Source organism: Sorex araneus, chromosome 2 (assembly GCF_027595985.1).
Source record: "Sorex araneus isolate mSorAra2 chromosome 2, mSorAra2.pri, whole genome shotgun sequence".
Classification (NCBI taxonomy): Eukaryota; Metazoa; Chordata; class Mammalia; order Eulipotyphla; family Soricidae; genus Sorex; species Sorex araneus.
The window spans coordinates 356,485,214-356,501,136 of record NC_073303.1 but is presented as its reverse complement, the minus strand read 5'-3'; the positions used below and the strand labels follow the sequence as shown (position 1 = coordinate 356,501,136).

The 15,923-nt window shown below is 45.5% G+C and overlaps 1 protein-coding gene across 1 annotated transcript; it reads left to right on the top strand.

Moving 5' to 3' along the window:
• Positions 1-1,339: 1,339 nt before the first annotated feature.
• On the top strand, positions 1,340-13,880 carry IER3IP1 (immediate early response 3 interacting protein 1). Its single transcript, XM_004616118.2, has 3 exons — positions 1,340-1,523; positions 11,336-11,437; positions 12,685-13,880. Exons 1-3 carry the CDS (start codon positions 1,433-1,435, stop codon positions 12,738-12,740), a joined length of 249 nt encoding a protein of 82 aa, XP_004616175.1. The 5' UTR covers positions 1,340-1,432; the 3' UTR covers positions 12,741-13,880.
• Positions 13,881-15,923: the final 2,043 nt, after the last annotated feature.

Below are 15,923 nucleotides of genomic sequence, written 5' to 3'. Positions count from 1 at the left end.
TTTAGGAGTTAACTAAGACCAAAAGCATTTTCTATTGGAGGCATTGAACTAGACAGGAAGGAACTTTAAGACTGGAGGACTCCTAGGGATTTGGGCCTTGAGCCCTTAGGTGGGGCTTGAAATCTTGAGATTCGATTGAATTTCAGTTGGTGAGAGGGTTCAGAGGAACCTGGTTAGAATTTGATTGAAGAGAAAATGTTTTCCACTGAGTAATGTCAAGACATTTTAATTATAAAAGTATTTATTTGCTAAAGCCTCTTCATCCATAAAACGAGGAAATTTAAATCTCATACCACTCTTGGCAGCACTGGTATACTATTGTCCAGCTGAAACATAATGCAAACCTTACATGTCATTATCAATGGCCCATAATCACATATTTAAAAAAGTACAAATAGACAGTAAAAATTAATGTCAAAATTAATTACTGTCCAGCTGAAATATAATGCAAGTCTTACATGGCATTATCAATGCCCCATAGCTACGCTTTTTAAAAGTAGAAATAAAGAGTGAAAATTAATGTCGTTATTATCTTTTCAAAACATAAGTTCAGGGCTGGCAGATAGCTCAGGGTTTAGTCCTTCCAGGACTGGGTAAACTCTGGTGATCTCCAGAACTGTCTGGACCTTCAGATCAATAATCATTGGAAGTGGTTCCTGGGCCCCTGAGCACTGCTTGGGAACTCTCCCACCACTCCCCAAAAAGAAACATAATTTCTACATGTAATGAACAGGCTATACATTCCAAACAATTTCCATATGTAATTAACAGTTTAAGATGATTTCCCGCTCTTGCTTTCCTGCTAAACTCCGAAAATTCGGTGTGTTTGATGGGCATCACAATTTGGTTGGGGACTGATGGTGAGATGAGCTACACCCATCAGTGCTCAAGGATTACTCCTGGCAGCAGAGTTTAGGCAGTTCATCCAAGAATCGAACAAGGGTCCTTGGTGTACAAAGTAAGCGCCTTAACCCTGGGTGCTATCTATCCTGCCCGGCACCTCAATTTGAACCAATAGTATTTAAGAACCGCACACTTGGGGGTTTGAGAGATAGTGCAGCGACTAGAGCGCTCGTCTTGCACACAGCCAACCGGGGTTCGATCCCTGGCTCCCCATGTGTCCATTTGAGCACCGCCAGGAATCATTCCTGAGCGCAGAGCCAGCAGAAACCCCTGAGTATTGCCGGGTGTGGCCCACCAACAAACAAAGACCCCCCACTCTAGCCCAAGTCCAGGCAGCAGCAGTTCAGCCGCGGCTGAGCCCGGCCGACGCCGCGTGGGCGGGGCCTGGCCCGGCGCGGGCGGAGCTTCTGGGAAAGGCATTTTGGGCCTCGCCGGCGCCCGTAGTGGACCCGGCCTGCCGGCGCCACGTCCCTCGCGCCGGCCGCGGCGGCGTCGGTTGGCCTTTGGGCTGCTCCGTGTGGCCGCGGCCATGGCCTTTACCCTGTACTCGCTGCTACAGGCGGCCCTGCTGTGCGTCAATGCCATTGCGGTGCTGCACGAAGAACGTTTCCTTAAGAACAGTGAGTGCGGGGGCCGCGTGGGGGGACGCGGACTACCGTGGGGCCGCGTGGTGGTCACCGCGGGGTCCGGCCGGGCTGGCGGCCGGGGCCGGGGGCGGGCGTGGGGGTGGGGTCGGCCCCGGACCCCTGTCGCCGCTCTGGCTTCGCACGCAGCGGCGGGGTCCCGGGTCGCTGGCCGGGCCCCGGGGGTCGCGGTGCACGCGGAGCAGCGCGGCGGTGAGCTGCGGACGCCCCCCGGGCCGCGAGGGCACTGCTCGGGGTGGGGCGGGGGGGGGGCGGGCGCGGGGCAGGGTCCCGAGCTGGGAAGGGAGTCTCTTCGGGGTGCTGGAGGGGCGTGGCCCATTGGGAGCTCGGGAGAGCCGAGCCAAGGGGGGCGGCGGCTTGGCCCGGGGTTGAGGGGGGAGACGGGCATCGGGATCCCCGGCCACTCGCGAGGCGGCTTTGGGGGATGCGTCTGTAGAGTCAGGCTGCCGGAGTCCAGAGAGGGAGCCCGTACAAGGCCGGCCTACACGGGGTCTGCAGGAGACCCGGGACAGACCGCTTCTGGCCCTCCCCGCTCCCCACCCCCGAGGGAGAAGACTGCCCAGCGCGCATCAGTGGACACAGCCAGCCAGATTTGAGACGCAGACCCACCTGCAAGCTCCGTTGGCTCCCCCTTGGCAGTTCCAGGAGGAAGGGGTGTGGGGGGGCCTTAGCGTAGGTGTCAGGTGCGTGCCAGCCGAGGGCCCTCCCCGTGGCAGCTGGTCCAGGTGAAAGAGTGGACAGCGTTTAACGAGATTGCGGAGTGTTAGGGCAATACATGCGAACCGGCGAATTCCCAGACGCTTTTGAGGGGGTCGGGGCGGGGGGGAGGAAGAGTGTCTAACCTGGGATTGCCCAAGTGACTCAAACGTGAACCAAGTGCCCGTGAAGGACTGGAAGTTGGAGGGAGTAGGGAGATGAATGGAGCTTAAGTGCTGTTGGGAAAACTGGGGCAGGTCTTATTCCAGAGCAGTGACTGTGGCCAGATTTGTGTTCCATTTGCAAGGCCCTGCAGAAAACAGATGGGAAGGACAGAAGAGCAGGAAGTGCCATTCCTAATTGAACAAGTGGAGATGCCGGTTTGGTATCAGCCGAGTGGTAACGCTATTAGTCACAGTAACATCTTATTACTTAGCATCGTGTGCCAGGACTTTTAGCAACTGCTTTACCATCTGTTAAGTGGTCCGCTTCTCACTCAGTCCAGTGAGACTGATCCTGTTCTCACCCCAACTTCATAGAGGGGAATTGGGAGCCAGAGAGAGGGGGCCTAACTTTTCTACCACCACCCAGCTAGAAAGCATCAGAGCTAGATTCAGATGTTGGCAGTCGGGCTCCTTGCCAGTCTACAAAAATGGAAAAGTAGGAAGGACCATGCTGAGGGTGGAATTGTTTTCCCTCTGGCAAAGGATGTATTGAAGTGCTAACTCTTGGTACCTGTGAGTGGGACCTTACTTGACATAGGCGCTTTGCAGGTAAAGTGAGGTTATGATGAAGTCACATGGATTCGGACAGGCCCTGGATCCAGTGAAGGGTGCTAATAGGGCTAGAAATACTCATACACAGAGGGAAAGAGGCTGATCATGGAGTGATAGTTAGAGAGCCAAGAGTGCCCAGGACTTGGGCTAGGGTGGTAGTACAGCAGGTAGGGCTCTTGCCTCACATGTGGCCCACCCCAGTCCGATAGTTCCCCAGCACGGTATATGTTCCCTGAGCCCGCCAGGAGTGATCCCTGAGCACAGAGCCAGAAGTAAGCCCTGAGCACCACTGGGTGTGGCCCCACCCCCCAAAATACTCAGGATTGCTGGTGGACAGGAAGAGTGGCATGAATATTTTTCAGCACCCCCAGAAAGAACCAACTTGACCAATACCTTGATTTGAGGCCTCCAGAACCATGAGGAAATGAATTTGTGATAAAAGTTTGTGGATCTTTGTTAATATAGCCCCTGAAATCCTGCACATCAGAAAAATATTTTGAGGGACACTAGTTCCAGTTTTGTGTTTAGACATTGAATGTGAGGAAGAAAAGGGAGGGAGAAATAAAAGCAAAGAAAACCACAACCTGTTGCTTATCTCCTGGTGTTCTGTCATAAATAGTGGCGTGAAAGCTCCTTCCTTTACTGAGTCATTGTCCTGGAGGAAAATGGTCATGGCAGTGAACAGGAAGGTGACACATGATGAAATAAGCTCTGGGCAATCTGAGTGTGGGTTCAATCTCTGAATGTTTTAGTGTGGATATGGGATACTCAGCTTGACTTGGGTCTGTAGAACAGAAGCTAGAGTGGGTGCTAACTGAACTTTTACGTCTGTCTACTGTGGAAGGTAAATGAAATTAAGTGAGGAGATGAAATTGCTCAAAGGGAAAGAATCAGCTCCAAAGAAAATTGCTGACCAGGATGGTCCTGGGAGTCTCTTCCAATATTTAATGTTTAGGTTGAGTTGGAAAAACTGACGAAAGACACAGTTAAGTGAAGAGGACATCTGGAGTGTGGGGTTTTGCCCCTGCAGGGAGTGTTGAAGGGAGAGACATTCTTGATTTGTGGCCTTTTTGTTTTGTCCTCTTCTGTCTTAGGGAAGAAGAGGAAGAGGAAATCAAGATATAGCACCACCCCCTTATTTTGAACTCTACTAGTTCAGTCAGATTGGACTTTACCCTTTACCTCTGTCTCTGTCTCTGTCTTTACCCTTGCATCTTGTTTCACCTTTTGCTTCTGAAGCCCCAGTCTCCAGTTTCCTTGGGAGTTAGAACCTCAGATTATGATGGGGGAAACGGGGGCGGAGGACATGAACCACTTCTTGATTGGAGGTTTAAATGACTAGTTCAGACCAGTGTGATATTAGTGTTTAGAGCAGTGGAAACTGCAAGCCTAAGTATTAGAGGGAGAATTCGTAATTTGGAGGGGAGAGGTTTGTCTTAAATCAGGTTACAAAGATGTGTTACAAAGAAATGAGTAAAGCAACCCACAGACCTTGTCATAGTATGAGCATGACTATTTATAAAACATTGATGGGGGGTGAAGCCATAGTACAGTGGGTAGGGCATTTGCCTTGCACACAGCTTACCTGTGTGTGGTCTCTGGCATCCTATATGGTCCCCTGAGCCTGTCAGTAGTGATCCCTGATATAGACCCAGGTGTAAGCCCCGAGCAGCATCCAGTGTGATCTGAAAACAGAACATTGAGAAAAATCACATAAGCGTGAAAGCAGCTCTTTAAATACTCCTGAAACTCATTTCTTGAATTTCAGTTTGAGATTAAATAGAAATTAGGACCTTAAACTAAGAGAAAATTAATCTAAGTTTATCATATTATTTCTTCATCTTTTCACTGTATCATTGTCATCCCATTGTTCATCGATTTACTCAGGTGGGCACCAGTAATGTCTCTATTACACTCAGCCCTGAGATTTTAGCAGCCTCTCCTTACTTGTCTTTCACTATTAGAGACTCTTTCAGGGTCAGGAGAATGAGACCTATCATTACTGTTTTTGGCATATTGAATACGCCACGGGTAGCTTGCCAGGCTCTGCCGTGCGTGCGGGCGGGATACTCTCGGTAGCTTTCTGGGCTCTCCAAGAGGTATGTATATATCTGTTACTGTATTTGGGATATGAATATGCCATGGGGATATGAATATGCCAGGCTCTCCCGAGCGGGCAATAGACTTCTCAGTAGCTCTCATCTTTTAAGATAATTAAAAAAAAATTACTAGAGTTGTGTGTGCAGTTCACTAGGTACTTCAGTAGCATTTGATTCAAGTTGAAACTGTTCTCTACTAGTAAAGCACACTCATTCTCTCACTATAAAGTAATTCATCTCAGAGGCTGGGAAGCCCTCAGCACTGTAGCTTGTGCTTTTCCTTCAAAATCAGTCTGAAGTGTGGTGCCTGAGGTAAGGCACTTGGCGTGCCACAGATTCGATCCACAGCACTGTATATGGTCCCCCAGCACCACCGGGAGTAACTCCTGATCCCAGATCCATCCAGGACTAGCCCCTGAGCACTGCAATGTGTGGTCCGAAGACCTACCCCCCTCACCCCTACACACACACACACACACACACACACACACACACACACACACACACACACACACACACACACACATCTAGAGCTAGGAGATGGCTCCAAGGACTGGAGCATGTAGGAGCCCAGGCGGCTCTGGTCCCCAGCAACATGTGGTCCCCAGGCACGACTGGACCCCCAAAAGCAAAAAGACCCCCAAAATATATCTAGCCAAGGTTGCTTGCTGAACCTGCATAGATTGTTGTTTTGTGGGGGACTTAAACGTCTTGGCATCAGAATAACATGACTGGTATTCGCAATTGGTAACTTTCTCCGTTATGTGAGATACAGAGATACAAAGCTGATCTTGGTTAGGTTTCAGTCATACAGTGTTCTAACACCCACCAGTCTCCTACCAGTGCCCATTTCCCAGCACCAATGTCCCCAGTTTCCCTTCTGCCACCCTCCCACCAGCCTGTCTCTATGATAGGCACTTTCCTTCTGTCTCTGTCTCTGTCTCTCTCTTTCGTCTTTTTGGGGCATTATGGTTTGCAGTACAGGTACTGAGAGTTTATCATGTCTGTCATTTCCAAGTATCTTTGTTATGGTGGTCCCTTCTCTTTCCCAGCTGCCTTCTCCCCTAGTTTTTGAGGCAGGCGTCCAATCCTCCTGGCCCTCGTTTCTACTGTCCTTGGGTATTGGTCTCATTTTATAGCCCCAAAACACATCGCAAAAATGTTGCAGCACTATTCACAATAGCCAGAATAGGAAATAACCCAAGTGCTTGAGAACAAATGAATGGTTAAAGAAACTATGGTACATCTACACAATGGAATCTATGCAGCTGTTAGGAAAAATGAAATTTGCTTATAAATTGATGGACATGGAGAATACTATGAGGAATGAAATGAGTCAGGGACACACATAGAATGATTGGACTCATTTGTGGGATATTAAAAACAATACTTTTCCCATTTAAATCTGTTCCTGGAGATCATGAATTGATGGCTGTCACTGCGGGCAGCTTTGGCTTTTCTTCTCTGCCAACCCCCCCTACCTATGGAAGCAGCAAGAACGCCATGGGATTACATCTCTTTTCCCTAAAATGCAAAGTGCTTCAAAGCTGTGGCCAGGATTTTTAGGTAGACAACTGAAACTCCCTAAGTAGCAGTTTCAAGAAAATACTTCTTAATAATAAAAAGTAATTTCTGGCTCCTGGTCTTTTATTTGTAACTTTTGTACTTACCTATGGACCATCTAAAGAGGTGATTTTCCTCTCTTACCCAAAATTTTGGGATTGGAGCAATAGCACAGCGGGTAGGGTGTTTGCCTTCCTCTGTCTGGAGAGCCCAGCAAGCTACCGAGAGTATCCTGCCTACAAGGCAGAGCCTGGCAAGCTCCCCGTGGTGTATTCTATATGCCAAAAACAGTAACAACAGTCTCACAATGGAGACATTACTGGTGCCCACTTGAGCAAATTGATGAACAATGGGACGACAGTGCTACAGTGCTACAGTGGAATAAAAATAGAGACTACACTAACATTAACTGAGAGCTTAACTGATTTTGGTTCTGTTATTTTGGGGAGGTTTGTGGTGGTGGGGCGGGGTGGAGGGTGGATTTGAGGCTACACTGGGCTGCGCTCAGGGGCAGTTCCTAGCTCTGTGCTCAGGGGACCATCTAGAGTATTGGGGATCCAACTGGAGACAGATACTTGCAAGGCAAGTGTTCCTCCTCTATACTGTCTCTCCAGCCCTGAAATTAGTGTATTGATGTTATGAAAGGGGGTTGCAGCCCCGTTAGGTCTCATCCTGAGCTTATTCTTTAGGAGCAGTTAATTTTCACTTTTCCAAATTTTGAGTCATTGACTAACGGCTTTAGAAGGGTTATTGTACTTTTACTTGGAAGCAGAGTCCTTCATGGGGGGGCACCACTACTCCCCTCCCTCCCTCGCTCCCTCCTCCGTCTCTCCATGTCTGTCTGTTATTTGGAATATTCCTTATATGACCATGTATGACCAATATTCATTATATGGGTGTGAGTGTTGCTCATAGCTAAACAATAGAAAACAGTAACTCTTACTCTTGTAGAAGTTCTAGTGGATTCATTGTGATCTTGGATTGCAACTGTTTCTTCTTCCTCCTTTAGTTAAATCAGGGCCTCCCCAGCAACAGGGGTCTAGCAGTGCAGGGCCCTTGCCTGCGGTGCAGTGCTGCTCAGACTTAGAGATGCTTAGGTGGCCTGTGGTGTGTGGTGCCAGGGATCATACTCAGGGCCTCGTGTGTGCAAGGCGTGTGCTTCCTTCTGGACTGTCTCCAGTCCCTTTTTCAGAGTTTTGAAGATCTTGTTCTACTTACTTTTCTTATTTCTCTTGTTGCTGTTAGTAAATCTAATGCCATTCTGTTGCCCATGATATTTTTTTGGTAGGAAATCTAAGCTGTCTCTAAAAGCCATTCGGGTTTACCTCTTTATCTTTAGAGTTGTGCTTAGAGTGTGCCCTTGGTCTATAAGTCCATCATGCCTTTCAGTTCTAGAATATTCTTTCTAGTATTTCTTATACCTGTCTGTTGGTATGTGTCTCTGCCTTCCTACGCCCTCCACTTTCTGGAGTACCAGTTACTTTGCCAGATTTTTTTTCATTCTTTTTCGTTGTTGGAGGGTGGGAGGAGCTGAGCCGGGAGCATCCCAGCAGTGCTCAGGAATCACCCCTGATAGTACTCCGGTAGTGCTGGGGGTTGAACCAGTGTTGTTTACGTGCAAGGCCAGCACCTTCACCTCTTCACTGTCTCTTCAGCCCTCTTTCTCTTCAAGGTTAAGGTAGATCTTCTGAACCTTGGGGCCACATCCAGCAGTATTCAGGGGCTACATCCCAGCTTGATGCTTGGGAGTCATTCCCCGTGGTGCTTTGGGGGACCGTGTGGTGCTCCGAAACCAACCCACGACCTCACACATGCAAGCTCAGTGCTTGAACCCTGCACCTTCTCCCCAGCTGTCCACCTTCCTTGGATATTGTTTTCCCACAGGAGCTGCTCACAGCAGAGTTCTGCCTGGAGTGGGCACGGGTGAGCACAGCCACCAGGGCTGCACCTGGTGATATCTTGGTGGCTATTCAGAACCTCTCTACCACATGATTTTTTTCTTCTTCACTGAGCTGTGATGCTTCACTGTAACAGTTGCCTATTTAAATGCTTTATGCTAATTTAGCAAAACAAGGGCTCCTCCTGATTCAAGAATGCTCCTTTTTTTTAAAAAAAAATAGCATCTGTTTTTGTTTCTTGGCTCTAGTAGCTTTTGGGTTTTTTTTGTTTGTTTGTTTGTTATTTTTTTTGCTTTTTTAGTCACACCCAGCGATGCATAGGGATTATTCCTGGTTCTGCACTCAGGAATTACTCCTGCCGGTGCTCAGGGGACCACATGGGATGCTGGGGATTGAACCCGGGTCGGTTGTGTGCAAGGCAAACGCCCTCCCTGCTATGCTATTGCTCCAGCCCCTCTAGTAGCTTTTCTTGAAGAATGTTTGTTTTATCAGCAGTTTCTTCTCTTTCTCCAAGTCTTACATTTTTTCTTTCCATGTTAAGAATTGTTTCTTCTTGATTGTTAGTTTGCTAACAGAGTAAGATGCTGGGAGGTTCATTGGAAACTTCTCTCTTTGTGGTTGGGGCTTGTTGGTTGGGCTTCAGAGGTGACTGAAGAAGTTAGCTGTCTTCAGGAGGGTCCTCCCAGTATCTGCATATCTGAAGTCTTCCTGGGAACCCGGCCAATCTCCAGACTGATTCTCCTAACTTCCTACCTGCAGAACATAAGTATTTTGTATCCTTCGAGAGATGGGCAGGCCTCTCTTATGCCTTTCATTCAGTCCACCCTCCATGGATGTCCGTACATCCCGTCTGTAGCTCCAGTGGCTCAGTTTCTGCCGCTTTCCTTCTGGTGGGGAGGGAAAGAGAAGGGCAGTCTTCCATGAGTTTGCTTGGAAGACAGTGCTGGAAGGCAAGCAGCACTCACTGCTCTTACACACCCTTGTTTTTAATCCCTTTTTTTTTTAAATCCCTGTTGCCCACATTGGCATTTGGAGATTCTCTTGCTTTTCCGATGATGGTCAGAGCACTGCTTACCTCTGCTTTTTTATCTGCTTCCTGCAGAGATTATTTTTCAACCTTCTCTATTAAGTAACTCCTCGCTTTTATTTTCCAATTTTTGGTTAACATCTCTTGTCTTGAGATAATCACTCCTTCTCTTATCCCTTTATTGTCCTTTTCAGTAGGACTTCTGGAGAAAATGGAGAATATGTGTCCAGTGTGTCCACTGATGGGGCTTGAGACACACTGTCCCCAAATGATGACATATAGAGTGTCTTACTTAAGTGGGAGGCATTTGAGAAAATGGCAGAAGCAAGACCACTCTATGGGCTGGCCAGTTGGTATAGCAGTAGGCACTTGCCTTGCGTGCTACCAGCCCCAGTTAGAGCCCCAGCACCCTGTATGGTCCCTGGGTGCCACTAGGGTTGATCCCTGGCACAGAGTCAGGAGTAATCCTTGAACACTGCCAGGTGTTGCACCCAAACCAAAGATTACTCTGCCCTGCCTCCCCATCGTCCTGTTTTTCTTGAAAGCAGCTCTAAGATACCTTTTCTGAACAAAAAGGAAGGAGGCACCTTTATCTCCAGAGACAAGGAATCAGGGTTTAGAAGGCTACACAAACTTGATTGCTGTTTCGCCATTTCCAACCCATGGTCCACACTGCTGTACCTTGTCAGTTTTAAAAATGTGTCCCTGGGGCCCGAGAGGTAGTATAGTGGAGGGGGTGTTTGCTTTGGGGTGGCTTGGATAGTCCCCAGCACAGCACGGCTCCCACAGCACCTCAGCTTCCTGCCCTTGCACTGAACCAGTGGCCCAGTTGGCTGGGAAACACTGGGAGGGACCCCCAAGCCTCCTGAGCACTGGTTGAGGGGAAACTTCCTCCCTACCCCCTCCCCACCCTACCGATTGAAAGATTAAAAATTATGCCCCCTGACAGGGGGCAGTCATTTTGTGTTTCCCACATATTTTGAGGGACCCTCTGGAATCACATTATAAACCACATTATAAGCACTTCAAGGCGAGCAGTACCTCTTAGAACTTAAATTGCCAAGAGGAATGCTGTTTCCTAGAGAATGTAGACTGAGAAGAATGGGGAATGAAGAAAGCAACATCAGTAAGATGTGTCAGGAAGTAAAAGCAAATTGGAGGGTCCAATTTGATTGGCATTCTGAGATTGTTTTTAGCTTGGTTAGATTTGTCCATTAATATTGAAATTTTTCTCCCTCCCATCCCTCAAATGCCACCAGCCAAAGCAATAATTGAGTGATTAGTTCATGGTACTTTGTATCCCTTAAACATGAAGAAGTAGTGTTATTTGGAAGGCTCGGTGATGATCTTAGAATCTGTCTTATTTGATCATATCAGACTGGACCCTTGGCACCTCTGGGTGGCCCTGTGATTCTGCTGCTCTAGATTCTCAGGTCCTGGCATTGAACCACTGGGAGGGACCCTGGGCTTCCGGAGCACCACTTGGGAGAACCCTCCCCCTCAAATAAAATGAAAATAAAATCAAAGTGGAAGTAAAAATAATTTTATTTTGCTATCCAAAGTAAAACATGAACTCTACGGTATCTAACTGTAATATTTTGAGTCTTAAGACTTTACATTTTACATCCCTAAATGAAGACTTCAGCTAATCTTTTAGAAGATGATCAATAAGGGAGAAAGACAAGTGTGCAATAAATTTTAACACAGCTAATATCTTTGTATTGTGCAGTTGGCTGGGGAACAGACCAGGGAATTGGTGGATTCGGAGAAGAGCCAGGAATTAAATCTCAGCTAATGAACCTTATTCGATCTGTAAGAACCGTGATGAGAGGTAAGAAGGAAAATTAGTGCACATTCTTTTAAAGTTTTAATTTTGTGGTTTGTTTTAAGTAGCAAAACTTCTTGAGTATGAGTACTATCACACACCATTGCTTTCTCTTGAATGTTGCTCTACTAAAACGTTGTTGATGGTTTCTTTCTTAACGTGACTCCATCTAAGCCCAGCAGTGTGAATGGTTGGACACTACCTTTCAGTTGCAAGACAACGAGGTTCTTTTGGAAACTTGCTGCTAAGCAGTCAAGTTGTCTAGAGTGGTGGTTTTCAACTGTTTTTCCATCTAAAAACTGGCATTTGAAAACTACTGATTAGCACCTCCCTTTTAAAACTGTGACTTCTCTTATATTTCTCTTAAGGGGCCAGAGTGACAGTACTGTAGACAAGGGTGCCTGCCTTGCACGCGGCCAACCTTGGTTTGATTCCCAGCACCACATACAGTCCCCAGAGCCCTCCAGGAGCTATCCTGAGCATAGAGCCAGGTGTGAGCCCTGAGCACCACTGGGTTGTGGCCTAAGAGGCAAAAACTAATTTGTTTTAAAATAAATTTCTTTATAATTTTCACTGTCACTGTCATCCCCTTGCTCATCGATTTGCTCGAGCGGACACCAATAACGTCTCCATTGTGAGACTTGTTGTTACTGTTTTTGGCATATCGAATATCCCATGGATAGCTTGCCAGGCTCTGCCGTGTGAGTGAGATACTCTCAGTAGCTTGCCGGGCTGTCCAAAAGGGGTGGAGGAATCGAACCCGGGTCTTTGGGGAAGCCCACACTCTCTCTTGAGTGCGTTACTCTCTACTCTCTCCCACTTCCTCTTCCTCCTCCCCTTCAAAAACCTCCAAATCCGTTTTACTTAAAAAAAAAAAAAAAAAAAAACAACCCAAAACACCAAAGCTGCATCACTGCTATTGAGTCTCCTTTGCCCGCTTTCTCTCATTGACAGCCAGTATGTCTGTGGGGTCCCGGCTCCCTATGCCGCTGTGTCCTGAGGCCTCTCTCATGGGACTTGGCCTCTGGTCTGGCGCTTTCTGTGGAAGACAGTCATCTTCCACTCACACAGCTCTGCTTCACGGTTTGGGTTTTATGAGCCAGTGCGTGTTCAAATGTTCCTCTATTATTTACATTAGTTTTATCCTGACTGTTAATGATGTTAGGTAATTGTCGTCTTTCCTGGAAGCTAGTAATAATTTTTTTTCCTCTTTTCTTTGTAATAACCAACTTTATTTTTCTCTTTCTTTCCAGTGCCATTGATAATAGTAAACTCAGTTGTAATTGTATTACTTTTGTTGTTTGGGTGAAGATAAGTGGAGGAGATGGAGACTCAGAGGAAGAGATGCCAACAGAAGTTATTGTTTTGGTCATTATTGGGATATGCATAACATAGCCGGACGACTTTGCACTTGACAAAAATGTAAAGTTGACAATAAAACCAGAGTCCCTATTTATCTGATTTTTAAAAATATTGCACTTCAGTTTCATTGCAAAATGATCAGATCATCAGAGGCCATACCTCTCAGGAGTGGAGTACATTTGATTGTTGACCAACTGGTAATAAAGTTAATGCTATGGTAAAAATTGTTGAAAGGGTACAAAGACTGTCACTTCTGTGCTTTCAGAGATTTTTCTCTCTCACTTCTCAGGGATGAATTTTTTTTTTAATTTGAAGTTCCTTGTGGGTTAGCTATGATGCAAGAGTGATGATTATTCTAAATAAAAATTTTAATAATTTTAAAAATGACTACATATAAAATGATAAATATGTAATTTGGATGCTTTTATTTTGAACCCTTTGGTTAAATATTTTGTCTATATATTGTCGTGGTTATGAAAAATTCAAATTTATAGTAAATACTAAGAACCATTATTCCCTGGTTTCAGGGAGATTTCTAATTTTGTAAGTGAGATAGTCACATGATAATTGTGTTTTCTGTTTTAAATTCTTTCTGTGCATTTGTTGATTTCTGAATTAGCCTGAATGATGAGACTAGACCAGTATTTTGTCATTGGTAGAAAAATCTTTATATAGAGTCTTTGCCTCTTCTACAATTATGGCTTGTTTTTTAAATTAGCATACTTGCTAGTTTGCAAGAACAATCTGAAAAAAAACACAATGAAACTGTACTAAATAAGAAAACTTTACTGTAGAGCATTTACTTCTCCCCCAAATTATATTTCCATTTCTTGGCAAAAATCACATTAAGGGGTGTGGTTATTTTTTTATTATGTCGTTAGAATTTTTTTGCTGGACAAATTGTTGTTTGTTTTGTTTCTATGTGTTCGGCCATTCCATCATCTATGCTCCTCTCATAATACTCTTTTATGCAGGAAAAAACGATATAAATTGTTTTCTGGAAATATCAGCTATAATATTTCAAAGGGATAGAGTGGCATCTTTGTTTATAGGAGAAAATTTGTAAATAAAATTAAATTTAAGTCAAGCACTTGTTTTGTACCTCAGTATGTTCCTGGCCTTGTTAACTGAATTGATTTCATTCTGCATAAACTTCTTAGATAAATTCCTCATGGGCGCACAGTCCGTTTTCCCCCCAGGGAATGAACTGAGTTTCTGGCATACCTCAAGAAAACTTATAATCAGCTTTTCTTTTATGACTTAACTTCTACAGCTTTGGAGCAGATATTGGGCCTGCTGGCCATATCCTGTTAGGGGTGGATATGGTCTGAGTTGCAGGCTTCCAGCCAAACCAAAGACCGAAACAGAAATTCTTACTTGATTTGTGTGAATTGCTAATGTATGTGGCACTTAAAGGCAGTGTTCTTTTGGCCTTACAAAGAGCTGATGATGGATGGGTCCCAAGTTTAAATCATTTAACAGATTCAAAAACACAGTCACTGGAGGGCACATTTACATCTCCACCTGCAGAGAGCCAAATGGAATTTGTAAAAGAAGTGATCTTGGCCTCCTGCCATTTCCATGTAAAGAATATAAGACTGCCTTCATGCTGGTTTATTGTCAGGATATAGTTCAAGTTCACACACCACTAAAGAGCCTTCGTGGTGGTCAGCATTAGTGTATTTTGGTTCAGGGCTAGAAAGTACTGAACAAAAGTATTTTACCTTGGGGCAGAGAGATAGTACAGCGGTAAAGTGCCTTGCAGGTGGTCAATCCAGGTTCCATCCTGGGTACCATATATTGTCCCCTGATGATCCATGAGTGTGGCCCCAAGCCAAACAAATAAGTTTTCACTTCTTAAGGCCAGAGAGTTGTCTTGTGCATATCTGACCTCGGCTCAACCCCCAGCACTGCATATGATCCCACAAACACTGCCAAGAGTGATCCCTGCGCACAGTCAGATATGAACTGACACCACCTCCACTCCTGGGGGAAACAAACAACGAAAAAAAGAGGCACTTATACAACTCTAGTATTAATGAAAAAGACAAGACTAACCTCTGGCCCAGTGGGGAGGAGAGGTAAAGGTGTTCCCTAGAAGAGTAGACTGAGAGCTCCTCTGATTGCAACACTGAGCAGAAGGAATGTTAGATGCCATTCCGGGGAACAGTCCAGTTCAAGGGGTTTGTGGACAAGCATAATTGTGAACCTAACTCAAAAATTTAATAAAATTTTCATTACAGAGGTTATTCAAAGCCAAACTAAGGACTTTGACCTGGAGACCATCCTCAGATTTCTCTGCTTGCCCCCACCCACCTTCTCTTTGACCTTAAGTTTTTATTTTTATTTTTTTTTAAAGATAAATATATGCACAGAGAGAACCAGGTGAACTTTAACAAATGATATAAAAGACTCAGGCATAGGGTTCTCGGTTAAGTAAAAGTTGATTTCTAGCAGACTTAGTTAATTGATCAAGTGCTCATAACTAAGCAATTCCTTGCTGTTGCAAAGGCAGTTCAGTTAGACCTACTGTACTGGGGAAGAGGTAAGGAGCAAAGATTATTTGAAACTCTTTTACTAAGAAAGACCCACCACTGAAGCCATAGATCTTTTAGCTCATGCTCCTTCTAGCACCTCACGTGTGATCAATGTACTCAGATCTTGAACTTTGCTCACATATTCTTTGCTTCTTGAGTTGGTGTGTTCACAGCAAGCCACAGTCTTGCTGATTTCAGCCTCCTTATCTTCACCTTGTTGAGACCGAGACCTTTTCCTCAGTATGTCCACAGGTTCTTTATGTGTAAACCATAGTATGGAGGTGTTTCATTTAGTCATATCCAAAGCATGCACAGAAGCTTTTGTGTGTGTGTGTGTGTGTGTGTGTGTGTGTGTGTGTGTGTGTGTGTTTTAGATAAAAGGGAAACAAACGTGAGGGGAAGAGAAGAAGGTTTATACAGATTCCATGATGCTGCTCCTTGGGGCTCATAGGCAAGGCCTGCGGTAGCTCTCCGAAATGAAAAAGGGGTGTAAATAAAGCTTGACAGCCTAATGTTTGGGAGTAACTGATGCGGAAAAATTGGGACTCTGAAATCTCATCTACTTGCGTGACCATGCTATTCAAGGAGCAAAA